This window comes from Chaetura pelagica, unplaced genomic scaffold (genome assembly GCF_000747805.2).
Source record: "Chaetura pelagica isolate M959 unplaced genomic scaffold, ChaPel_1.0 scaffold436, whole genome shotgun sequence".
NCBI lineage: Eukaryota > Metazoa > Chordata > Aves > Apodiformes > Apodidae > Chaetura > Chaetura pelagica.
In genome coordinates this window covers 789,707-816,556 of record NW_009953651.1, presented here as the reverse complement: position 1 = coordinate 816,556, position 26,850 = coordinate 789,707, and the positions used below count along the sequence as shown (strand labels likewise).

Here is a 26,850-nt window from a genome sequence, read left to right as displayed (position 1 = left end):
GGTAAATGGTTTTATTTATTATAGTTAGATAGGTTTAGCAAAGGAAGAAAGGATATATCCCCATTGACATCAGAGCTACAGCTAAGGAAACTTGATGCGAGTTCATCAGATTAAAATACATTTGAATTTTAGCTGCACAGTGATCCTCTAATTGCCAAACACACTTTTGACCAAGCAAACTCATTCCAAAACAAAGCAGAAAACATTTGGTCTCAGTCTCTTACCCAATCTCTAGTCTACTTTGGTTCAAAATAAACAGAAGGCAGTTTCATCATCTTAATATTTTTTTAAAAGAAAAAAGAAGCTTTCTGCCTCCTCTTACACAAGTACTTTCTTACTAAATTTCCAGTGAAAGTGAGAGCAGAATATATTTATAAGGACACAATGTGGCGACACATTACATACTTGGATGGGACTCAAATTTGAAACAAGTGTCATTTGTAAAAACATACTTATGTTACTTTGTGAATTGTGATGTTTTGAAAGTACAGAAAAGCATCAGCAAACCAGTCAATGCACATCTTACTCTCCATCAAATAGTAAAAGAAATAAGGTATTTACAAAACCCAAAAATCATAGCCATTTATTATAGGTGTCACTATTCAAGATATTTGGCTGAACAATTAATGAGATTATATACCATTAGAGACAATCTCAAAGGAAACCCTGTATGTTGTATCTTCCATTTCCTATTTGAAATTGATTAGAGCAAACATTTAACAGTGTCATCACAAGCTTTCTCAAAGTTTAATTTGAAAGCTTTGTTCCATTCCCCCTCCTCACAGAGTGTGTTCCTAGTCAGTAGGTCTTGCTTTTTCCCTCAGATTCCTGAAGATTGTACAGCTGAAAATATAGAACAAATCATTGTTCATTTTTCCTTTCTATTTGTATTTGTACTTAGAGTTTTTGTTGCATCTTCATCTGCTGTTTCCTTGCCTTCAGATGTAGTTTTAAGGAGGAATGAAAACATAACTGGAACCAGGGCAAGGAACAGTTTCAGTGAACATTCTCCTCTTGGTAACAGCAAAGCATTTAACTGTAGTTGCCAGATACAAAATAAGCATTCAGCATTTGTGACTAGGAAGTATTGCTTGTATTTCAAAGGCAATTCTTACCTCTCCTGCTGTTACCTACATAATACTTGTCCTTTTTAAAAAGACTCTTCTGGTAAACCGAGTCCAGGTTTGCTGAAGTGACAACTGCCACTGGTATAGGAAATCTAGTTTCCAGACTGAGGGAAGGAGAAGGGAGCGCACGACATGGCAGGGAAGAAATTCATGGAAGTCTTCAGGAATTCTCCTGATTAAGGATGCCCATAACACTGCCACAGGCAGCTGTGATATACAGTAGGTAATAGACTGGTGGCCCCATTACAGCAAGACTTCATCATATAGACTGTAATATACTTAAAAGTTCTTCTGGAGCTATTTGTCAGGCTATTATTTGAAAGGGAATAATCCAACAATACTTTTGCGTAAGACCTGTGAAGCTGAGTTCCTCAGAAGTGTATCTAACAAACTCAGTCATCATCAGTTCCACAGCAGAATTGTACTTACGCTGGCCGATCCTCCAGAATCAAAGCAGTAGTTGACAGTGGTTCAAATTCAATATTTTTACGTCTTCCTGATGGAGGTGGAGGTTTATACACTCTTCCTGTCCGTGCTTCATATTCCTAAACAACATTATTGATAAAAATAAATGTCAACTTTCAGCATCACATCAAATCAGTAAGCATAATATTACTTAACACTTATTAAATCATGTAATAATTTAAGACAGCAAGGAGCTAACACGACACATTGAAATTACTTATAGCAAACAGGGCAGCTTACCAGGACTGCTAAGTAAAGCTGAATCAGAAAGCAGTTTCTAGTATCAACTCTATCTTTGATCTATTCTAGCTCAACATTATGACTGAGCATCCAAGGATCAGTTAGGAAATCTGCATAATCTTTCCAAACAAATTAGCACACAACTATATTTAAGTAGTCTGTGAAGCTGACAAAAAAACCTAAAGCCTTTAACAAAAACGTGTCTTCTCCCATTTCTTCCCTTTTGATATTAGCTGCCCTTAATAACCAGTACCCCTCGTCCTTCTGAAGCCTTAAGCAAGACCCACATTATCCAGAACTATCTACACTCTAATCAGTGACAGAATGACAATATTTAACCTTACAAGTCTGTTTCACATAATTTCTTACTCAGATGCAATCTACTTAGAAAGAAATTTCCAAGAGCCTTTAATACACAGATGACACCACTAAAGAAAGAATTCCATTCCTTTTTCCATAGAGCAACCCAACAAAACAGAAATATGAGACAGTCTTCATTTAGAAAAAGGCTAGACAGTCAGATGAAGACCTCAAATTTCACATTCCTTCTTTAATAAAATTTTACTGCCAAATTACTGGGAAACTCATTCTTACGATCCAGCAAATCTTAAAAGGTTATCTGTGAGAAGACTTCCAACTTATTCCTAAACCAAGTTAGCTTGTGGGTTCACACTCTCCTTAGGAATGAACACTAGTTCCTCTCCAAGTCTTCCATGTGCTGGAATTCAAATACAGAATAGTAGGAGTTGAAAACAAAACATTTTTTTAAAAAGAAATTCAAAGTACTTCAGTAATGTACTCTCACAGATCGCATAGCTCTATTCTCAAGTACAGCCATTGGAGGTGTAACTTGTACAAGCTTTTTTTTAATCTAAAGACAGTTTGTTCTTATACAGTTATTAAAGCAACAGATGTACAAGTATATTCACCGTAATTCTTACATTAACAAGTGTCTTATGTTTAAGTGACCGATTTTTTTTTAATTAAGTATCTGCCCAATCAAATATAATCTTCTCTAGAAAGCACTCCCAAATCAATCTCTCACCTATTACACAGCTTCTTGTACACATTAGCTCCCCCAGGAAGAAACAGAGGGCTTTAGACATTCAGTGTCCACTGACAGCATGACAGAAACAGAGCTGACAACTTTACAGCTATTATATAGCTTAAAAGTTCAGTATACAGTTGAAGTCCATAAAGTTAAACAGGAAAAGACCTCTTACAACAGTGCAGTCTCACATTTCAAGAGAAGGCACAAAGTGCGTAACACTAGCACTTCAAACCACCTAACACTAAGGTGGCTTAAAGTCTTCTGCTCAACAGCATCCTTACCCTATCCATTTTAATGGTCTGTAACAAAATTTCTGTTCTTCCACATTGGTCATAACACACAAAATGATCCAAAAAGTCAACCTCAGTGAAGTCATATTAATCTCATCTCAAGAGGAAGTTATCACAAAATCATTGAGGCTGGAAGGAACATCTGGAGATACACACCTTGTAAAGTTTAAGAGAGCAAGGAACTATTTGCTATCATCACTGATAAATACATTCACAAGCACAAGAAAAAGCAGAAAACAAACATTCACTGTATGAATGAATATACATGTTCTTAAGCCTAGAAGTATTTCATTCCACCAAAAGTCACAGAGACGTTATAGGCACTCCTGCCATGCTTTACACCTTGGACTAGCCCAGCATATTATTTAGTTAGGAATGCATCTTGTGATAGCATCCACAGGTCAGCATCCAGACAGCAATGCCATTTCTCATACTCTTGGTAGAAGTTCCAATTTACTTTCTCACTTAGTATTTTCTAACAGGAGTCAGAGAATCAAGTTTACTTAATGGCTAGAGATGAGGCAGCTCCAACAGTACCAACCTTTTCAACATTCCTACAGACCTAATTTGTATGCAAGTTAAATAAAAACCACTGCAAGATGGACATTAGAAATTAATCCACTCTCACTTTTTTGTTACATGTAACACATTTGAATGGTGCAAGGGCTTCTGGCTATCATACATGCTAACAACTATTTCCAAAGTGACAGAGGAAAAAATCAACAAGGGATTTCCACAAAAGGCAGAACTCATCACCCAACTGTGTTTCTGGAAGTAAGTACACTTTACAAGCAGCTGTTTTTTGCAAGAAAAGAACACATGAACAGAGGGAAAACTCTTAAAGTGTTACTAGAAGAGCTAAAGCAGAGACCAAAATAGCTTCAGGCTCTGTCATGGCTGCAAATTTCCCAAGATGAAGTGTATGACAAAGTATCAGAACTTCCCTATGGAAGATGCTTCTTTCTCAATAAGAGCTTGTGCTCTACGAAGACTGGATCCCAGAATCATCAGACATGCATGGAACCCTGTGCAACTAAAATATTTTTTTCTGGAATATTTTGTATTACTAGACATAAATAATCCAATAGCCTTAACCATTTATACAAAATAAAAAATTCTTGGCACAGGAGAAAAACCTGACAAAAGCTGACACAGAATTTCACTTCTAAAGATATGAGCTAATACTCTTCCATAACTAGGTAAAGACACAATTGAAAGTCAAATATCTTGTAAAATGCTTAACATACAAGTCATATGCCAGAGGACAGAACAATTGAGAGCTAATATTTAAGACTATGTAAGACCTGTTTAGGTAAAACAATAATTTTGGAAGTCATATCTATTGTTCCAGTACCTAATGGAATATTGTTTAAAAATTATTTATTGCAGCATATCTGGTATTTATTAAAAGCTATGGAACATTTCACAATCCCAAAATAAATAAAAATTTATTTCCACTTCGACAGAAAAAAATAGTTATCTCCTTATTAAGGCTGGAACTGCATCCTCTCATCTCCTGTCAATAATTAACTTGTTAAGAGGCTAAAAGCATGTTTTTCCTGAAAAACACTGTGGCAATAAAATAACTTTGATATGCAGAGGAACTTGCATTTCTGTTACTTATTCCTACAGAAATACAGATAAGCTTAAGAACCTACAGACAGGTAAATGGGATTTGTAAAGGAAGTCTTTTGCTTCTAAATTGCCTTTGTGCATAAGAAGATAAAGGTATTCCAAACTGTATCATCTTTTAAAAACACACAGCAAAGAAAACCAAAAGAAAACCCTGGTGTTTTAAACAAAAATAACAGACTTGCACAGGTCTCCACTGCCTGAAGTGTTTTCATTCATATACAGAAAACCTACAAAACTGAAGTTTCTTCTCTCCTTCCTCAGAAGAACCATATAGGGCAGCTAGACCATTCAGAACTATGTTAGATATCTCTAAAACAGTTCTGGCTTGCACTGTGTGACATATGCATGACTGCCCATAGCTGCTTCTTCCAGCATCTAAGCAAACAAACTTGCAGAAAGGAAAGCCAGCTGCAACACAGCATTCCAAAAGCATTAGTTGACCTTAACTAGGGTATACTTGTGGGAATAAAGTATTCAGCTAAGCATGCACTTGATTCAATTTTAGAAGACAAACTCGCATCTACAGTTCCTGAGCTATAGAGCTCAGAGGAATAAATACAAACCACGAAACTTAACATGCATCTTGCTGGGAGAAGTTTTGATCTATTTAGGATCCAACAACAAAAGATGAACTCCTGGAAATAAGTGATAAAAGGCTTAGATTACAAGGACTGTGAGAGCCTTCACAGTCCTGAAAGTACCAAATTAAACAAGCACCTCAGATCCAATTATGTTTTAGGTATGCAGGAGGAGAAAGTGACCTAATGGGCAACACTGAATTAACTTTCACTTTCTTAAGCATTGCTTCTATCTAAACTAGATGTCAAGGCACCTCACAAAGCATGCACCCTGTGTATAATGGTTTCTTTTAGCATGATTTACTCTCCCAGAATTCTAAGCCTGATATGATACTGCACCAGGTTTTATTCAATCAATCATTACTTATGTTGAGGAAACAATAGGGATTGCCATACATTCTGCATGCAGTTTTAAATCTCTTCCCTCTACACACACTCAACTCTGTGGAGCAGAGAGGCCTCTAAAAACATCTATATGATTATTTCCACAATGTTGTACAGCTAAAAAGATTATTTCCCTTCATTTCAAGTAGAGTCGATCATCTGAGAATGCAAGCATTAATAGACTCATTCAGGAGGGCACCCATCTATATGACCTTAATAAAACTAATAAAAAAATTAATATAAGAAGAATTTCCGCTAATGTATAAGGGTTAGTACTGGATACAAGGCAACTATAAACAAAGAAGTGCTTATAGCAAGATGAGATGTCACTGAAAAATTCTGTGATTCACAAACGAAACATTTTCCCAGAACTTAGAATGCCAGATGCTATCAGAACAGACAGGACAGTACATTCTTTTGCAGCTTGCAGACGATACAGGAAGAACCCACATTTTAGGAGGAGGAAAATACAAATCTCCACATGTTACAAGAAAACAACCAGACAATAAAGAGTTTCTAGGTCAACCTTCCAAACTAATGCCATCCATCTTCAATTGTTCATTTACTTCCCCCCCACCTCAGTTGGATATTTAACAAGCTGCATCAAGTTTCATCTTTTGTTGTTTACAAAAAAGCATGAAGCCAGGGGCTTCTGGGCCCACCAAAAAGCTGAGAATAGCTGGACCAGGTAACACAAACCACAGGCATCAACTAGCAGTTACATTACTGCTCTGTTTCACAAAGCCCGAGTAACAGATTCACAGAACTAAAATGCCAACTTGTACTATTCCTGTTTAGCACAGTGTGGGGCTGCATTAAAAGTTTTCAAAGTAACAGGCACGTGTATTGGACCAGTTTCAAAAGGATACCAGTTGCAGCAATTAGAAGATGTAACAGCATATAAGAGGTTTCAATAGCCACACTTTTCTAGGTTTCCAATCTCATATTGGAAATATCCGGAGTTCTGAAGTGACGCTTTTAATAGACTCAGTGACAGGGAAAATAAAAGATTCTAGGATATCAGTTTCCAAAGCTCACACGAAGTGTTAAAAAATATTACAAATTAACGTTTTAACAATTTTACCATTGAGAAAGGGGACACAGCAAACATAGCAAGTAAACTACTATCGAACTCTAGCATTACCTATTTCCTGCTATTCAAGAACATGCAATACAAACAATAATAATAATAATAAAATCACTAAGTTGTTAGTTGAATTCACAGGTGAAGTTTTAATTTTTTTATTTTACTAATGGTAGCTAATGAGTTGATGGTTAGTGCCATAAAATATTCATGCTACTGTGAAAATGTGATGTTTGTTCTATTTTAATGCGTGCTACATAGTCCCATGCATGGCATTGAATACAACTAGAAAAGATATATATTAAATTTCATACCCCTGTGTTTAATAGACTGAGGGAAGATATTGATGCAAGACTGCCAGAACTGTCATCCTAATGAGAAAAACAGAAGCAAAGCCTTAGTGAATAAACAAAGGAAAAGACCATTAAATATAGCAACATGAAAGCCAAAATTTTAATTCAGATGTAGAGTATTTACACTCTGTGATTGAAGAAACACAGATGTGGCTGTTCCTCCTTCTCCAGCCTTAAATATACAAAAACACAAAGACTTCCCACTTGTGCAAGATGTGTATAGACCTCTAATGGGACTATTTTTCTGTTTTAATTCAAGTTTTATAATTTCTACAATCAGCACCCTGCTGGAAGGAAGATCTTTTTCCATGGCATGTCTCAAGTGCATGACAAAAGGCATTCCCCGAGATACCATCTCTCCCTAGTCCACATCACCTGCAAAAAAGTTGCTCTTATTTAAACAGTAGCTTTGGAAGATAACTGTTAAAAATTAAAGAAAACATTTTCTACATGCCCACACAAGATAACAGAAACTGTTTGCACTGAAAATGAACCTTGAAGACCCGGCTTTCATTCAGCTCATCCTAGATTGCATCCAACACACAACCAGTTCTTCACCAATAAGCTAGTTAACTTTAAAGCTTAAAATGAACATTCCAGAATAGTATTTGCACTATGAATGGAAATGAAACATAACTGGACTTGAATAAGCATTCGACAAGCAATGCAACACTAGGGAACTTTAAAATGGAACTCCCACATTAACTTTTTGAGTTTCTCTATTTAACATGAAAGGGTAGAAAATGTTCAATAGTGCAGTGACTTAGAGCAGTCCTTAAGTCCCCTGTCTTTCCCCTCCACACTCCCCACCGTGTTATAGTTAGTATTTCTAAATTGAAAGCTCAAAAGTGGGCTAGACCTATACCTCACTGGTGAGCTGATGGGAACTAAGATACATTTGTAAGGCTTTGAGAAACAGCCACTTAAATGAAAAGATTGTAAGCAGCCATTTGAAGCCCCTCATACTACACTGGAGCAAAACAATCAGGTAAACATGCCTGACTACAAGAGGCCCTGTACCACCACTGCTCGGCAGGTTTCCATGCAAAAATCAAAGCTGGTTTTCTAATGAAAAAGTCAAGCTTAAAGACAGTGGCGGGGGGGGGGAGGGAAGGCACAGTCATTGCTTTTAAGCACCTTGGAGAAAAAAAAAAAGCTTTATAACATGCCTTCAAGATTGTTTCTGAACATACCTACACTTTTCTTGTACCATGCATTCCCCACACTATTAAAAAGCTCTTAAAGGCTTCATTCTCCCTCATCATCTTCTTTTCCCCTTTCCAGTACTTAAGTACCATGCTATCTTCAGATTAATAAGTCTTATATTATAAAAAAAACAAAAAAACAAAAAAACCAAAAAAAACCAACTAAGCCCCACAAAAACCCCCTTTAAAAAAAGTATATGAAAGACAGCAACTTTATCACCTGAATCTTTTTGGTAAATCCTAACCTTTCAGAATTTGATGCAGCCTGCCTAGATGATGATTGTGCTATTGCAGCACCTCAAACTCAGTGTAAGTTTCTGAACATGCAAAAGCTCACTACTTATTAAAAAAAAAAAAAAGAATTGTACATGTTCCATCCTTTGCTAAAGCAATATAAAGACCCAACAGAGTGGGAAGCATCCCAATAAAAAGAGGATCCAAAAGACCAAGAAAAAAACCTAGTGTCCCACCAAATCAAAGTAAAGGAAGTTCTATCATTTTTATTACCTTGAGATTTTTTTATGTATTGTTTTCCCAAAACCCAGCAACTTCCAAGGACAGAAATGAAAATACGTTCAGTGCTTATGCTTTCTTTTTCAAGCTTGAGGAAGAGTAAGTTACTTTCAATACTTGACCTCAGAGACTTTTTTTATTTAAAAAAAGGCAATCGGAAAAATTCACAACAGCACAGTCATCACTGCTGCAGTGTTTTCAAAATACTAGTCTCACACTCGCTGTCGAGTACTCCCCTAAAGATGCGTTTGTGCCATCAACACAGCACTGACACCACAAGAAGTTTTCCTAGTCAAAGTAGCTGGTTAAACCCTGCTGCTAGAAGCTGAACTGTATTTTACATCCTTTATGTAAACAAAAGAAGAGGCATTTGTGCCACTAAGGTCCTTCCAGTTTCATTGACCATTTTACTGACAATATAACAACTGTAAAAGTCTAAAATGCTGGCAAAACGCTGTTGAAAGACCTCAACATAACACTTCATTGCCATAACACTAGCATAGTTTTTTGCTGACTACATGTGTTACTTGTGAAAATGACACATCTTGAAAATCTGACCACTACAGTGTCTACAGAGAAAATCATCAGAGCCTTCTCATTGCTGCTAGCAGACAAATGGCTATCCAGGTGTTAAATGTCCTTTGCAAGACTCAATAACCAAGTTACTGTCTGCCCTGGTTTCAAAGCATTTTGTTATCCACATATTTCTACCTGTATCTGCTAAAAAGGAACATCTTGCCTCTCTATTCTCTCCAACAGTTGTGCAAGACGAGCCAATGTAACTTCTACCTAGGTAACTGTCTGCTTAAGAAACACTCTGATGAAAAGCACCTAGCATTATATTTACCTACTTCTTCTAGATATTCAGATCCTTATATTTGTTGACAAACTTGCCATATACACTTTTTAAGCATTAGGTGTTTCATGCATTGTTAACTGAAACAACAAAGATTGGAGGGAAGAGTTAATATTGCAAGTTAGAACATCTGAGTAGTATGAAAAACTATTCAAAATGCATCTGTTCCTCTGAAGAGGAATCTCTAACAACTCTTGCCTCTGGGAGAGGCCACGGGAGTTGTGCTGTTCAATGAACATAATTTCTCTGTTAGATTTCAGACTGGAGACAATGACATCAGACAAACATGCAAGGCTTTATAGCCCTTAACTAAGGGTTTGTTTTGCTATTTAAGATTTCAGAGCCATCCAAAAATAATATTTTCAGAGTTTAGTTGTAGGACGGTGATCAAGTAATGAAAAACAGAGTTAGCATTTAACAGACTCTAAAATTTAATACCTTTCATTTTGTATACAAGGTGACAAATGTTGGAAAACATGGCTTTACTTCTGAATAAGCAATCATTTCTAAATATCTGCAAGCTTTTCATGGTGTGTCAGACTTAAATAGAAATAAGTGGTTTTTTCCCCACCCTTATTTAAGACTGTCACTAACAGTACTTCGTTAAAACTGCTCATAAAGTGAATTTGGTGTATGTTTTACTTTATTTTGCGAAGTACATTTCCATATTCTGAGCTTACTTCAATTTGGGTATATTAAGAAAAAGAAATTAATAGAAAGTATTTAAGACTGCTTTAATAAAAAGCAAGAGGAAAATGTAATGACTTGATATTCAAAATCATCCTTACCAGAGATTAAAAGCTCTTTTCTTTAACCATACAAACAAAAAAAAAATGAAATTAAGATTGCATTTTCAAACAGAACTTACACTTCAGTCAATGCAAACCAAAATGTTACACATCAGTACACAAGTCAGTTGCTGCTCTAAATGTTTCTATATTATTACAGCACTCTAATTAAAAGCAGATTTTGGTACAGAATTAAAAGAATGTACCAGACTAATCATTAATGGCCACATAGCTCTTATAGTAGCCAGTTTCATTAGCTGCAGTTCATGAAAAAAAACACACTTTCTAAAACCATCAAAAGCATTTGCAGTCCTAAAGAGCTACTATTTTCCCTTTTTAAAAAACAGCGAAGGAAGGAAGCCCAGAGGAGGGAGACGTCCAGCAAAAGAGTTGGCCCCAATCACATCCTGCTTGGGCAGCTCTAAATCCAAGAGCAGCCGAGCCTGCCAGCAGCTGCGAGAGGGGAGATGCAGCTGCCAAGAACTTTCAACCTCTGACCCAGTTCCAGCTAGAGCATCTCACCCAAAGCAGGCTGATGGCAGCACAGCTGCTGGGGGCTCTGCCATCTCCCCAGCCAGGCAAACCCTCCAGGCTGCTTTTCCACAAAAAGTACTTATCTTCTTTTACATACGCTAAGAAAGTTGCAAATAAATTATTTAGAGTTATATTCACTGGACAGTGTCTGAAGGCAGAGCTGGATAGCATCATTGTCTGGAAAACATCTGAAAGGTTTCCAATTAAGTTTCCAACTTCTCTTGGAAGTTATCTAAGATTTCAGAATCACTACCTGACTTCTCTGCAAAGGCATATATAGCAATGCCTAGTTGACAGACCGTGACTGGGAGCCACATGCATTAATTTAAATGCAATTATCAATTTACTACCTCATCCTTAACAAAGCAAACGTAATGCGAGCTCTACCACTTTTGACTACAGATCTACAACAATGCTGTTTTCATTTTTGTTTTACTAGCAGGAAAGTGCTTTAAGCTTCACAATATTACCATAAAGCTTTGATAGAAGTATTATCCTTAGTCAAAAGACTTCCTTCTCCTATTAATTACTAAGTTTTTCCTGTTGTGAGTTAATTTTTCATGCAAAAGGGTTTTTTAAGATCTCATCCTTCATCTGAAGGATGCTGACTCAGTATTACTGTTTCCTTAATCAAGGGTTTATTGCACCCTCCCAAAGCTGGCCACTGGCATCAGTAAAGTCACAGAATTTTGTGTTCAACCATGGAGAACAATTTGCTGAGATTTGTTGCTATTAATAAACTACCTTAAACTCTCTCACAGGCAGCTTGCCTACAGCTTAAGCCCATTCTACTTGCAGTCTTACACCTAGAGCCTCATTTTACAAAAGCTGGTGAACAGCAAGTAGCCATTGTTCTGACAAAATATGGTTTAAAAAATAGGAAAAAAAAAAGTGAGTTATATGTTTCAGATCACACTTGATCCCTTGACTTGAATTTAGAAAGTCAACATGGAAGTTTGTAGAGACACTCCATGTAGGATATGAAGTATTTGCACAGAATTACTTGTGAACAGAACACATTAAGCTTTAATCGTATTTCTATCAACTTCTTAAAGGCTCATAACTGCATTCTTGCCCATATTCCTTTCACTCATGTCTGGCACAGTGAGGAATTTAGTCTAGTGACTTTAGTCAGCCATTCAAAAGTGAAGATACTATTTTTCACTGAACCGAGTGTTGGTGCCTATGATCACTGTCATCTACCATCAGCTTCACAAATTTGAAAGTTTTTGAGAAAATAAATCATTGGCTTTTCTTCAAAGGCATATGCACAAGGATCTATACTGTAAATTTTAAACACAGACACAAGACATGTTATATATGTTAAATATGGAAACATTAGGGTCACCTCTCAATTTAAGAAACATTTTCTCAGATAGATGTAACTCTTGCTATACTGTTAACCTGGATCCCCCTTTGACAACTGTGTATCTTAGTTCAAGATGTGTTATCTAAAGACTACATAGGCTTTAGCTAAATTAGAAGCTAAAAATATTAGCTATTACTGACATATTATTCAACATTATATAAATCCAATAGTGACCCTAATCTGGCAACCATTATAACACAAACCACATGACTAGTGGCTAGGACCAACTCAATCATGTTTAAAGACAAGACATGAGGGTAATTTTAGTAGACTAATACCAACTTTGAAGAAAAACTGAACATACAAGCATGACTATGATTTTATTGCACAAACCAGGCAACTGAACTTCATGAAGGAAGCCTAGAGTACTTCACAGTCACTTTAAAACTAAAAAAATGTAGCATACCACATTAAATAAGGCAATATTTAATGGTAAGTATTAATACAAGTGCCAATGTTTTGACCTAAATAACTTAAATGTTTTTGAACATGTACCACCTTTTTATAAGCACTGAGATGTACTGAAGAATGTACTAGATAATCATAACTCCAGCTCCTTTTCAGTAACAACCATTCTTTAGACAAAGCCTCAAAGAGGCTTCCTAGAGGATTCTATGTACAGGAACTATGTGGAGATAACAGCACAGAACTGTGATACTGATGTATTAAGTTTTACAAGTTCTGTACCTAGAGTTGTGTGAAGTTTACTTACCTGCTGGATAATTTTGGAATCTTTTGGAAGGTTTTCCCTGGGTGGGACTTTTCCAAACAACTTCCAACCAGGAGCACTTTGGACAGCAGGCTTGAGTTCCTTTGTCCTTTTAGTGAAAAAGTTTCTGAAAAGAGAGGAGGGTTTTCTTTTTGTTTATTATAAGCATATAAACAAATTATATTTGTACCCACTTATCTTTTGTTAAAGTTAATCCCTGCAGAGATTTACTGCTCAGCAAATGCACATTTTATTTTTAATAAAAAATAGCTTTTTTATTTTAAAATAATTAATGTGAAGTGGAGCAGCTTTCATTACAGATGCTTCAACGCTAATATTTATACTTCACACTCAGGTTTCCCTCTGAATTCTAAATTACTTTATGCAATATCAGAGCTCTTTTAGTAATACCAAACACTTTCCTAAATATAAGCTAGCAGCATGCAATAGCTCTCAGACTTTGAGGTTTGTTTTAGCATACCTAATGGAGCTATTTGGAGACTGAAAATAAAACAGCTGGAAATCACTGGGTAACTTACAGATTTAAGAAAGAAATTGTGGACTATTACTTCTACTAACATTTTTTTTGCAATTTTCACACCTCCAACTTTCATAACATGGACTAGAAAGTCAAGGAACATGCACACAGCTTCAGTTTAGCAGATAACCTTTGCCAGTGCCTAAAGCAATTACACTCAAACAGGCAGATGACTGCATTGCTCTATTACTTCTTAGAAAGCCAACCATCACAAGATCATATTAGCAAGCATTTGTCTAGATACAGGGCTGTGCTATTTGACTTCAATCACAAGCTCCCACAGAGCATGCTATGTAAAAGTGCTTTGAAAATGAGTGCATTTATTTTTAATATTGGGAAGTTACCTTCCAGAAACTTATGAAAAACACAGATTCAAAGTTCAGTAGTCTTCAAGGTTATTTCTCAGGCACCTCTGAGCAAACAGAATACAAAGCATTTTTATTGGAAGATGTTTTCGTGCAGTGCTAAGTAGCTAACCTTGTACTTTCACACACTTTCTGGGGGAAAGAGATCCCCAGATTTATTCCTCACTTACAGCATTTAATGTATTTTAAAATAAATTTCTTCTCAAGGCGAATGCATTCACATTTGTGTACAGAAAACAGTCTCTTGGCTTTGCCCAGATTGAAGTAGCATGCTTTAACAACTTGAATCTAGCTGAAAAGTGCACAGTTGTGTGGCAACTCGTCATGGTTTGACTCAGGATTGGCAACTAAACCAGAGGCAATAACGCTCATGATCCCCTCCCATGCCCACCCAGATGGGGAAAGGAGAGAGATAATAAAGAGAGAGACTTTCCGGATTGAAAACTAGACAGCTTTAAATACTAGTGATGAAAGAAAATATGTACAAATATATACAAGTATGTACAGGAATGTGCAAAATCCTATTGCCTCACCCAACCCCCAGCAACTCCCAGGACACTCTCCTGAGCTGTGAGCAGTTCTGAAATGTCCCAGAGCACTTCCAGAGATAGTGGCAGAGCAGACAGGAGAGTTATGAGGGTCAGGAATGCATGGGCCTAGGGATCAATGGTGATGGATACGGAGTCCTCCTTGGACATCAGCCATGGATGGAAGAGAAAGGGAGGAAGAAGGGGCTTGAATTCTGTGATCCCTGAACTATATATGGTGTGGAATACTCTCTGGCCAACTTTTCTGTCTAGTCTGCTCCTCCCTGCAGGAGGTTTGTAGATACAACTCTTCTGCTTCTTCAGTATCTGAGGCTGCAGATTCAAAAAGCAGAGCAAAGTGTCCTTGGTGTCTTGGCAGTTAGAAACATTCAGGCATTATCAGTCCACTAGCTGGAAAACTTGCTGTGCTACTTAAAAAAAGAGTACACTGAAAGGGGTGGGAGAAATCAGTAAAAAGAAAATTGGCTTCATCCTGGCTTAAAGAAGGACAACTCTAGTGCTGGAGTTGCAATTTTTGAGCATAGTTTTACAGATACAAACTGTAACTCTTTGTATGGCTTTCAAAAACAAAGTATCTTCTCAGTTCTCAAAATGTTTTTTGTTATTTGGGAAACAAGCAAATGCCTGTCACAAAAATCCCTTCTGTGCAAGTCTGCGTGGACTCTACAGATACCTGTAGTTGAAGATCTAGCCACCAGAAAACAGCAAGCTGCAGAGTATAAGTAGATGCTGATGAAATGTTAGAAGTCTCCCAAGAACTGCTAAGCCCAAGACTAGCAGTCCTGTGGAATGCAGAACTGAGAAACTCAGAATACCAAGACCCTGCTGGGTCTGAAGCCACCAGTACACACTAGCATCAACACCAGTTTGTTAAAAAAAGAAGACTACATTCAAGAGAACAGCAGCTGCTAGAGGTAGCCAAGGGGTAGGGGACTATGTACACACCTGATGAAAGAGAGAGCGCACCGAGACATTTTTTCAAACACTCATGTAGAAGCTGTTGTTGCATCGGTACATACCTCCACTTCTGTGGAGGTCTCCCAGCTGATGTTCCAACCCCATAAGTAAACACGTTTGGGAATAATTGCTTGCACTGTATGAATAGTTACCTGCCATTAATGGAATCAAGCTGTCACTATTAATATTAGCTTAATTAATATAAGGTGTTCTAGTAAGCATTAGTTTTGATTCACATGTCCTGTAACTCGTCTCCATCAGGGGAACTTGCAGTGTCTTAGTCCATCCCTGTGGGACACCAAACTAGTGGCTTCTGACACATGGGCTGGAAGGCAGGGCTGATGAGAAGGGTATACCATGGTATTAGCATATTTAAAAAACACTGTTCTCAGTCAACCTCAGACTGCAAACCACTAGTGAAAGGAGGAGGCACATCCATAAAAGAATATGAAAAAGTATGCTTACATAAAAAGGGAAGGCTCATTTCCCAAGTAAGGGACACCTTTCACAGTAATTTACCTTGTCTTCAGGAGAAAAGGTGTTCAAAGATTCATCAAGCAAACAAGACAAAGTATCCTGAAGACCAATAAATACTAAATACTACACAATAGCCTTGACCTTTAAACTGCAACTATTGAAGTGGCTGTATTTGAAAATTAATTGTAGATTTTTTTTTATTTATTCCCCCCCCCCCCAAAAATATGTTCTGTAGTACCTTTTCTGAAATACCAAATAGCTCAAGCATCCAGACTTCACAGATAACAATAACCCTGTGGTCTCTGCACACACTACAAATAACCACCAGAATTACCTGGTGGTTCAGGCTCCATTGCTTGTAGCATTTGTGCAAGCTAAAAAGATGCATGCCTTTAACATTTATGGCAATCTGTCACTGTATCAAAGCTGTTTTATGATTAACCAGGAAGCTGGCAGATTTAAAAAGGAAAAGACAAAGAAGGTTTAATTACTATTTCTGTACAAAGGATTTAGGCATGCTTATGTGTCTTATATGATTTAATTTTTTACTAGGTTTTTTTTTAAACAAATGTAACATGAAACAAAATGTCCAGAACATAGCCCCCACCATAATAATCTCAGGATTTTTTTTAACTATTATTCACTGCACTCAATAAGACAAAGGCCTGTTTCACTTTTTATGAATGCACAAGTGAAAATACACAATTTACTTTGAGTAGATATTAATTTAAGTCAGTTGCTTGTGAAGGCAAAAATAACATTAGAATAAACCTCACACAGTAATTCTAATCCAAAAGAAATTAACCAGAGGTTTACAAATAAGCTTTCCTGACAATGGAAAGACAGTCTTAACACATTGTTTTGGCAGTCACTAGTATCACATCTGATGTGTTGTTGACAACAGTAAAGCCTTACAAAAGCTCTGTTAAGGAACATCATCAACGAATGCTTACAAGATGCACTGAACTGCAGAAAGTGTAATAGATTAGATATATTTGTTGCTGCTTGGAATATTCACAAATTTCATTGATTCACAGGAAAAGTCATCCATTGAGCTAACTATAAAATCAATAACATTTTGGTACAAAATCTCAAAATTTGTTTGAAAACTTCAAAATTCCTTTAAAAAAAAGCTTACACTTTGGAACTGAATCATGCATTGGAACTGAAAGGACCTGTGGGATATAAATATTAGACAAGTTCATTGAATTAAGCTCTGGTTTACCAAAGCCCAGTGGAAAACTTGCAGTGGAAAACTTTTTTCCCTGCTAGGTTTATATAACTACACTGGAATGCATATTAGTGCTCTCAAATGAAACTCAAAAATGTTTCAGTAGGTGCACTGAAGAGTCTGAAGAGCAACTGAAGCGCCAGAGACTAAGAACCCATTACTGGCACGTACCAACACAGCTATTCCTAACACTGTTTGGATTACACTACACAAAACCCTATGGGCTTTTGCTATCACACAACTACAACAGCTGTAGTAACAGCTTCAAATGGCAGTTTTCTTACTTAAGCACACAGCTTCAACTATTTCTGCCCACAGAACTCTGTGCAAGGGTTTTACCATACTGATGGTACAGTAATCCAAAGATGCTAGCCATTTCCATGCGTTGTACGTGATGTTCTAGTGATGCAATTGCTTGTTTCCACTCTTGTTTTTGCTTTTCAAATAACTTCTGAGTTGTTTATTTTAAACTGGTGAAGTCAAAATGCAGTTGGAATTAAGTCTCAGTAGGGGACTGATGGAACTTGATATTTTAATGGGGGTTTTTTGTTGACTTTGGGGTTTTGGTTTCCTTTCCCTCACCATAAAATCACAACACAAAACTTTTTTCCACTTTCCAACCTAGCTATAAGCCAACCCAAAAGAATGACAGATTTCCAAGTTTTAGAGGATGTTACTGGAAAATACCAAGGACAATTAATTCAAGCTTCATCTTAAAACTCATCCAACACCAGACTAGAATCTGGGATGCCGTATTTGCACAACAGCCACTCAACAAAAGCTAAAGTGCTTTGAATAGCAACAATCATTAACATTTTGTGGGAAAGTTACCAGGCTAGACACAACTCCAGAACTCTGCCTCTAGGTATGAATTATTCACCTCTCCACAAGACCAAGTAGTCTTGTGATAGTCTTCTGTTTGATCAAAAATGTCAAATTCAAACCTAGTTTCAAGCTAGATGACAATTTGCTACAGTCCTTTCAAGGACCACAGGTGTGGAACTCCTTCTTAAACTCTATTGTGTGCCACTAACAACTGCCTGTATTGCACTGCTTTGTGCATCCAAACAGAACCTGAAGTTGCTCTCCCTTCCCACTTGAAATGCACATCCTAGGGTTTCCAAACTTAATTTGGAGCCTTAAAAGAGCCGGTTAGAAGAATAATCTCTGATTATTCTGGGTTCTAGTGTTGTTCAGATCTAGTACTGCATCACTGGAAGCAATCAACAGTATTTACTTGTCATTTTCCCCTAAATTCTTCACAGTAACACTTGGAAACAGCATTCACAAGCCTGTATCTGCCCTTAGGCCTTAGCTTTAAAGCAAGACGTAGATCCTGACTCATCACTCAGTAACACTGTAACCTGGAGCTTTTAAACTCATACATTCAAAACTTGGGAAGTACCAGGCCTAGCCTGGAATGCTACAGGACTAAAGGAAGTCCTTCAGTAGCACAGCTATTTATTCTAATCTGGTAGAGAAGCAGGAGCAGGAATTAGGCTAGAAACACAAAGGAAAACGAAAACAGCAGTTTAGAAATCTGTGAAAAGCAACTAAGTTACAAGATGGCAAACCAAAATGCAGTCCTGGTGTGCATAACAGCTTATTTTGCATAACTACTTTTAACCTCATTGCCTAGAAATCCATCCTAACTGTTTAGCCAGTGAGTCTAGAAACACAGTTTTGATCAGACTTCTTAAAGGCCTGGCAAACTCCAAGACAATTAGTCAGCCAAAGCAGACAAGTGCCCTAATAGGGATTTATCTCCTCCACATTGAAGGTTGCAGCATCATTCTGTCTCCTATTAGGTAAAAGATAGCTAAATCATTAGAACTCCACTTTCAGACCCAAACTTCACCTGTTCTGCTGCTTTTAGTTATCCACCTACAAATTTCAAGGGTAGAGGAAGGTTGAGCCATTTAAGATGATTATCAGTATGAAGCATATTAAAATGAGCCTACCTTTCTCCAATTTGTTAATCATGCACTACAAAAAAATGGCAAAAATCAAGTAATATCAATTACTGAGACAAGGACATGGTCTCAGAAGAAAGCACAGAATGTGTGATTATCAATACTGTTACTCTTGGGCTTCCTTACTGTTCACTTTAATAAAAAAATAAATTTAACTGAAAATGTTGCACCATGCCAAACAACAACAAACTGTGGGCATCCCTGGAAAACGGTCCTTGCAAAAATTGAAGCCCTGAAGCATGGCATCAAAGAAACGTTTTGGGGTTTTTTCCAAATAGAATATTAAGAATTCAGGGTTATCTTAGAAATAAATGAATATGGTGTTTAAATTTTGATGCTGAAAGCTAGATCACTTTTCTCTCATTTCTTTCACTTGCAAGGTAAATTTGACACTGCACAAAATATTTGCTCACTAATCTACAAATAAAATAGTTCCAACAAGCAACATCTTAAGTCGGAGTACTAAAAAAGACAGTTGGTTTTTTTTTAAAAAAAACAAACAACGACAACAACTTACTGTTAAAACATTTTTCTGAGTTTTACTTCACACATGTAACAGCCTGGTTTACTGTAATATTAAATCAACAACAATTTCTTCTCAGTATATTTATTCACCTTTCAAGATCTAAGGTAACAAGGAAGTCCTAAGAAACAAGCTTTGAAAGTCACAAAAGATAAGAAAGTGAAAGTTGATTGATTGTATTTTATTAAGCACCTAGTACCTGTTACTATGCACTGCATAAGATGACTGTCTCATGTTAAATCCAGGAAAGCAAAACACAAACAGGAAGGAATTGGCATCACATCAAGAGCATCCTAACTCTATCCTATATAACTTTTCCTCCCAGAATCACAAATGCTTAGGGGGGGGAAATGAAGCATGACATTAATGCTACAAATGAGCACAGAGTTAGACAAAAAAAGTCGTTAGCTTTCTGTTTCTTTCAAATATAATTACAAAAATGCCATTAAAACCCCCAGAAGTTGCATTTCTCTGCAACAGCTAATAAGTCCACTAATTCCAATAAAACCTCAGAATTTGTAAAAGGAATATAAAGTAACAGAACTCATTTAAAACTGCGCATGCATTACAATACAGTTCATTTTGTATCTCTAGAAAGATCAAAGTTCTGCCTGTGCACACAATCTGCTGCTCTTCCTCCATCCTTATGCTAATTTTTACATAAGCTTCTTAGACACACAGAAGAGGTATATGGTTGAAATCTGTTGAAATTTGAATTACTTGAAAGACAAACTGACAAGTACACTACTTACACACCTAATGACCTAATTGTTACACCTATGTTTTTACAGGTATAGCACTAAAAATATTCATTTATCAGTTAAAACCATATTTTCATAACAGTCTACATAAATTCTGGAGACCCCTGCAAGCCTGCAACTCCATATTCCTTCATGACTACAACTGAGTATGTAACAAGAACTATTGCACATGGTAAAACACGCCAGCGTGAATGTAAAACACAAAAGCTGCTTAGGAACACAACAATTTTTTTTTTCATACTCAAGTCTTGTCCATTTCATTAAAGTCTTATGTGCAACCATTTGGAAATAACAGCAGAAAAACACTGCTTGATCGTAGACAATTAGATCCTCTGCTTTAAAGAAGACTTTTCAATAATTTACATACAGAAACAAATGTAACTCAACTCTAAGCATAAATAATGAATCATTAAAAGGAAATAAAATCTTTTTGCTTAGCCACTTACAAAGCTTGCAGAGCAACAAAAGCAGGATTCTATTTCTACATTTTGAACTACTTATATACAGTGGAATATTTGTAGAAATTTATTAAAACTCATCCAAAAAGTTACAATGTACATTGAGTGCACACAGTAACCATTTCTTAGAACAATGCACAGGGTGTTCCTGTCATTTTAGATTTTAATTATATTATCCAGGAGCTATTTGCTCACTTTTGCATGCTCAAAAGTGTTTTCTCACATTATTAGTTATGACTAAAATTGACATGAACATAAAAGTATTAACAGTATTAAAGTATTTTGCAAATATACTATTCAACCCATCCTTTACTCTCAGATTTCAACCTTAATTTGTAAGTTAACATGCAAGTATTTTTAGGTTTGGTTTAAAATTTTTGACATGGAGATATAGAACAAACACTAATACATTTAGAACTTAATACACATTACAGAATCACAGAATCCTAGGGGTTGGAAGGGACCTCGAAAGATCATCTAGTACAACCCCCCTGCCAGAGCAGAGTCACCTAGAGCATATCACACAAAAACTTGTCCAGGTGGGTTTTAAATGTCTCCAGTGAAGGAGATGCCACAACCTCTCTGGGCAGCCTGTTCCAGTGGTCTGTCACTCTCACAGTAAAGAAGTTCTACATGTTTTGTTTCAGTAACTCAGATTAACATCAGCCCATTTTGATTCAATGCATTTATACATTTGCTCTGAGCACAGAGCACAGTCGCTCTGAATTTCCAAGCTCTGCACTATACTGGAGGTGACCCAAACCATTCTACAGTTCATATCTTCCACCACATTGCTACAAGAAGCTAGGCACACAAGCTAGCTTCTCTTTACATTTTCTTACCCCCAAAACACAGATTTATTACAGGAAGTTTCTAGTTTTGGCATCTTTTTGCAGTACAAAGATCACTGCTTTCTCTCCACACCAAGATAACATAAAGAGTATCCCAAATGTCCCTATCCAAAGGAGCTTCAATGTCTGCATCTGTAATACTCTAACATTACAGTCTTAAGTGCAAGCAAGTTTTTTGTTTCCACCAAAAAAAAAATTAAAATAAAGAAACAAAAAAATCCTAACCAGGAAGAACATGCATCTTCAGCAAGACAAAGCTTGCAATATTTTTATTTTTTTTAAATGAAACTGTGACACTTCCATTGATATCAGTAGTCAATTAAAGCCTCAGCTACAATTAGGTATCTCTGAAATCTAATGAACTATCAAGGAGTAGCTGCTAAGGATTGAGGGTAGGAAAAAAGGAGGTTTCCAGCCCCTTGGAGAGGATACAAAGATTAACTGAACTGTTATGGAACAGCACTGAAGAGACTAAATTAGATCAACCCTAACGCTCAATCTCCCAGTTGATATCTGTCCCAAAGAGGCTTTACAAATTCTGCTTGCAAAACAGTTCTACTACAGGTACACAAACACCTGGGAAGTTTGAATAATTTAAAGTACTCATCAGTATCACAGAATGCTCTATACAGAACTTTTACTGGTTAACAGTATTTTAACATTCTACATTCTATTACACCCTTAACAAAGAGCTGTTACACAGGTCAGCTTTGCAAACAGGCTCAGCATTCCAAAACATATGTAAACAAGCAGACATATAGGCAAGGTGACAGACAGTTAAATTTCAGAATAACCAACTACGCAAGAGTGAAGGAAGATAAGCAGTGTGGTCTCACCTTTTCTTTTTTTTCAGAGTAAGCTAGCAAAGCAGAGCTCTATGCCAAACCATTCTGTCATCTTCATCATCAATCTGACAGTCCAGCAGCTATTTTGACACTACACTAAACACTATGGTCAATCTTCTGTAATAACCAAATGTCACTTGCCCACAGAATCTAAACCAAAATCCTAGATCTCAGCTGCAAGAAGCAGAGAATTTCTACCAGATGTTCTGCTATTTCTTGCATGACCAGGAACAGCTATTCCAGCAAAGTCACAGCTGGTCAACCAACAACACACATTAAGCAAAACAATGCTAGAGGAGTAAGACCCCTTCCACCCACACCTGCACATAATGGCCAAGTTGTTTCAGCTCCACTAAGGGGAAGCTCATTTATCTTCCTTGCACCAGTCATGTTCTATGCTCCCTTCTGCTGCATCAACTCCAGGACTCTCCACAGCTTGCAAGTCAATTCTACTCACTAATCCCACAGAAAACCATCCACATTTTTTCACTCTCCAGCTTAACGAGCTACAGCAGCTCTCAGAGGATCAAATAAATACCAGAAGCAGGGAAGAGACATTCCCCTTGTTTCCTGACAAGAGCAAATTCTTCTATCAGCTCACTAAGATCTCATGAAAGTATAAACTAATGAAGCATGCAACCTAAAACTGATCACTCACTTTCATATAAAGCTGAAGTCACCAGCTTTATCAGGGCAGTCACTACCTGAAGTCCAAATGTCCCGATACAAGATACTTTTTAAAGACAAAGGTGAGAAAAACTTCCAGCCTTTAACACAGCCTACAGGTCTATGAACTGTAGCTTAAAACACAAGGCAATTTTATTCTGAAGACTGTCCCAAGAGCTGGCAATGCATCCTACTCTAACCAAACTCGTTAAACCTCATTTAAGGTTTTTCCTTCTTCTCCCAGAGTACAAATTGACTACTTAATCATGTAATGTAGGACTACAAAGTACTACTGTACTACTTTCGTAGCCACTCAGTGTACCAGGTTTCTGCTGTGGTTAGCAACTCACGATATATTTTAGTCACAGCTTCAGTGATAAATTGCAGAAATGCTACAAAATGCAAGAATCCATCTCTGATCTGTTAAGACAGCTGATACTCATATGCAAGTGTCTGATGACTGTTGTACAAAGCAAGGAAGAAATTCCTCAATCTACCACTCAGCTACCTACAGCATTTGAAGAACAGCAAGCAACTTGCAAAACAAAAAGCTTACAACAAGAAGCTAGAATCATAGCATCATTTGGGTTGGAAAATACTTTTAAGATCACCAAGTCCAACTGTAAACCTAACACTGCCAAGTCTCATTAAATCATGTCCCTAAGCACCACATCTACACATCTTTTAAATACCTCCGGGGATGGTGGCTCAACCACTTCCCTGGGTAGCCTGTTCCAGCGCCTGTCAACCCTTGCAGTAAATAAATGTTTCCTAATATCCAATCTACACTTCTCTTTAGACAACCTGTGGCCATTTGCTCTCATCCTATTACTGTTACTTGGGAGTAACATCCAACCGCCCTACAACCTCCTTTCAGGTGGTTGTGGAGAGTGATAAGGTCATAGAATGGTTGGAAGGGACCTTAAAGATCACTCCCCTGCATGTGCAGGAACACCTTCCACTAGTCCAGGTTGCTCAAAGCCCCACCCAACCTGGCCTTCAACACTTTCAGGGAGGAAGCATTCAAAATTTCCCTGGGCAATCTGTTCCAGCATCTCACCATTCTCACAGTCTCCCCTCAGCTTCCACTTCTCCAGGCTAAACAAACCCAGATCCATTAGCTGCCCAAAGTAGACATAGTATGAAGCAGGCCAGCCTGGCAACTGAAGAGCTGGAAACAAGCAGCTGGAAAGAGCAGCCTCCTAACCCAGATCTGCCATGACCAAACAGTTTGTGTGACTGGGCAAATATAACTTCAGTGTGAAAGCTTCATTGTTATCAGAACTTCTCCCTTGCCTTCTTTCAGTTTTTAAAAACTGGAAATTTCTTTCTTTTAAAGAATTTCCATATAAGTATGACTATTGGAAAAAATAATGGGAGCTACGCAATTTTAGACAGTTTCTAAACTAAACAAAGAGCATTTCAACTGCAACATCCTATAAAAGATGATTCAGATTGCTGAACTGTCTGTGTTCAACACATCCAGTACCTTATCTCATATTCAGTGGGAGCAGGTACACATTCTGACAAAACACAAACAAGTTGTTCTCTCTTAGCAAGTACTTCTGATAGAACACAACCACCCAGTACAACTTAAACTTTGAAGAGCAACATCAGATGTGGCACCATGCTCATTCAAAAATACAAGCAACCATCTGTCGAGAAGCTTCACAAGGAGGTATTGGTAGCTATCAACAGTCATTCCCAGGACAGTTTTTAACAGTTTATGTCCTCACTACTGAGAGCCAAGGTATTTCTAAGAACTGGAGAAAAATCAACTCACAATGGCAACTGTCAATTTTGAATGAATCTGAGCAGTTTTTTAAAAGTGGTAAGTCTATGCCTTTAGAGTACCAGAAATAGTTCAGAAGACAAAAAAAATAACTACTCAAAAGAATGATGAAAAGAAAGTTTTTATTACCACTTTTCTAAGCAACTGAGATTAAAAACTAGTGCTACTACCTCTAGAGACAAACTACCATGGAAGAGAAGTTCTGGGTTGATTTTTAAAAATCAGTAATAGCGATTTTTATTAGTACATCTCATTTTGACAGCTCAGATAAAATCAGCTGTAATGAAGACACTTCTATGAACGTATAGGCAGAGCTGAAGTCTCTGAAGCCACTGAAGCTCACAAGGCAAGATGTACAAGGCACAGCCAGGTGGGCCAGTCAGGGGCTATGATATTGGCTCCCATGCAAATCTTTTTTTTTTTTTTTTCCACTGAGGTGTCAGCACTGTAGCTTTTGCTAGGATAGATGGAATTATTTTTTTCCATGTATTATCCAAGCCTTCACTGAAAAAAGCAAACATCAGTGTTTACTGACAACTTCTGCTGCACACCAAGTTCAGCATTTTTCTATGAGGAAAATTCTCCAGAACACCATGTGTCCCCCTGGGGCACAAAGAAGCAAGTACCAATGTTACTGCTCAAAGTGTTCCAGTAATGAGGCAAGGAGAAAGTCATATACTTCAGTTCATGTAACATGGGAAAAAAGAAAAAAGGTGTGGGAGGGGAAAACACTAATAGGAAGTAGTGGGAATAGAGGGACATCCCTCACCCTATCCTTAAGTAAAGTGGAGGCATCAAACTTGCCCTGCAGCCACCACTACCCTTACCCTCAGGCAGGAATCCATTTCTCCTTTTCCTTAGGGTTGGCAGAAGGTGCCTCTTTCTTAAATGAAGATTCTGCCTTGACATCAAACCTCTCCCCTTCTACATCAGTTCTTTAGTTAATAGATTTAATCTTATTCTGTCTTCTCAGAACAGTTAGAGACCCACTGTGCTATCAGAGTGACTGTAGCACAGTAAGTATAAACCTGGGGTTTATGAAAATAAAAGCTCTTCAGAATTTGGAAATTAAACTCCCCTCTTCATACAGAATGAAAGTAATATAGAGTATGCTACAAACTATGATGTTCAAGATGCATCTCCTGTGGAGAATATTACAGCGACTGATGCTACAAAATCCCCAGGTAATGAAGCTAGATGCCCTGTAGTTCTTGGTTTTGTGCTAGAAACTTAACAGAAGCCAAATCAATCAGAGCACAAAGCCCAGTCGTTGAAGCTTTCTCCACCACATTTTGAAGTAACTAAGTTGCACCTACACTGTCAACAAGTAGCTAAAGCTTCATGAGCATTTGCAACTTCCACGATGAGAATCACCTGAAAGTACCTTTCAACACCAACAATTTCCACCTTATTCCTCAAGCAGTTTAATCAGTACCACTGTGTTCATTCAGGCAGTAAAACACCCTGGCACAGGAAGCAAATTCCAGTTTGAAGTCCACGTAGTTTGTAGCAGCAAGAGTATCTTTATCACGCAACCCTCACGTCCAACGCCGAGCCTCTCCCTTGCTGCAGCAGTAACTACGTGGTGACAAAAGGGCCCGTCTGGGCTGGAACCGCTCGCATCATCTGACCAGCAAAACGCTGCCGACGCCGAGACACGGTCCTTCAAACAACCCAGCACCCT

At 37.5% G+C, this 26,850-nt stretch overlaps 1 protein-coding gene across 1 annotated transcript in view; it reads right to left on the bottom strand.

Moving 5' to 3' along the window:
* TBC1D12 (TBC1 domain family, member 12) overlaps positions 1-26,850 on the bottom strand; it is a 39,656-nt gene that overhangs the window by 11,284 nt on the left and 1,522 nt on the right. Inside the window, exons 2-4 of the mRNA XM_010000112.1 lie at positions 13,185-13,308; positions 7,169-7,225; positions 1,557-1,672 (exon numbers count right to left, since the gene is read on the bottom strand). Coding sequence (XP_009998414.1) covers positions 1,557-1,672; positions 7,169-7,225; positions 13,185-13,308 — 297 coding nt within the window. The remainder of the gene's footprint in view (positions 1-1,556; positions 1,673-7,168; positions 7,226-13,184; positions 13,309-26,850) is intronic.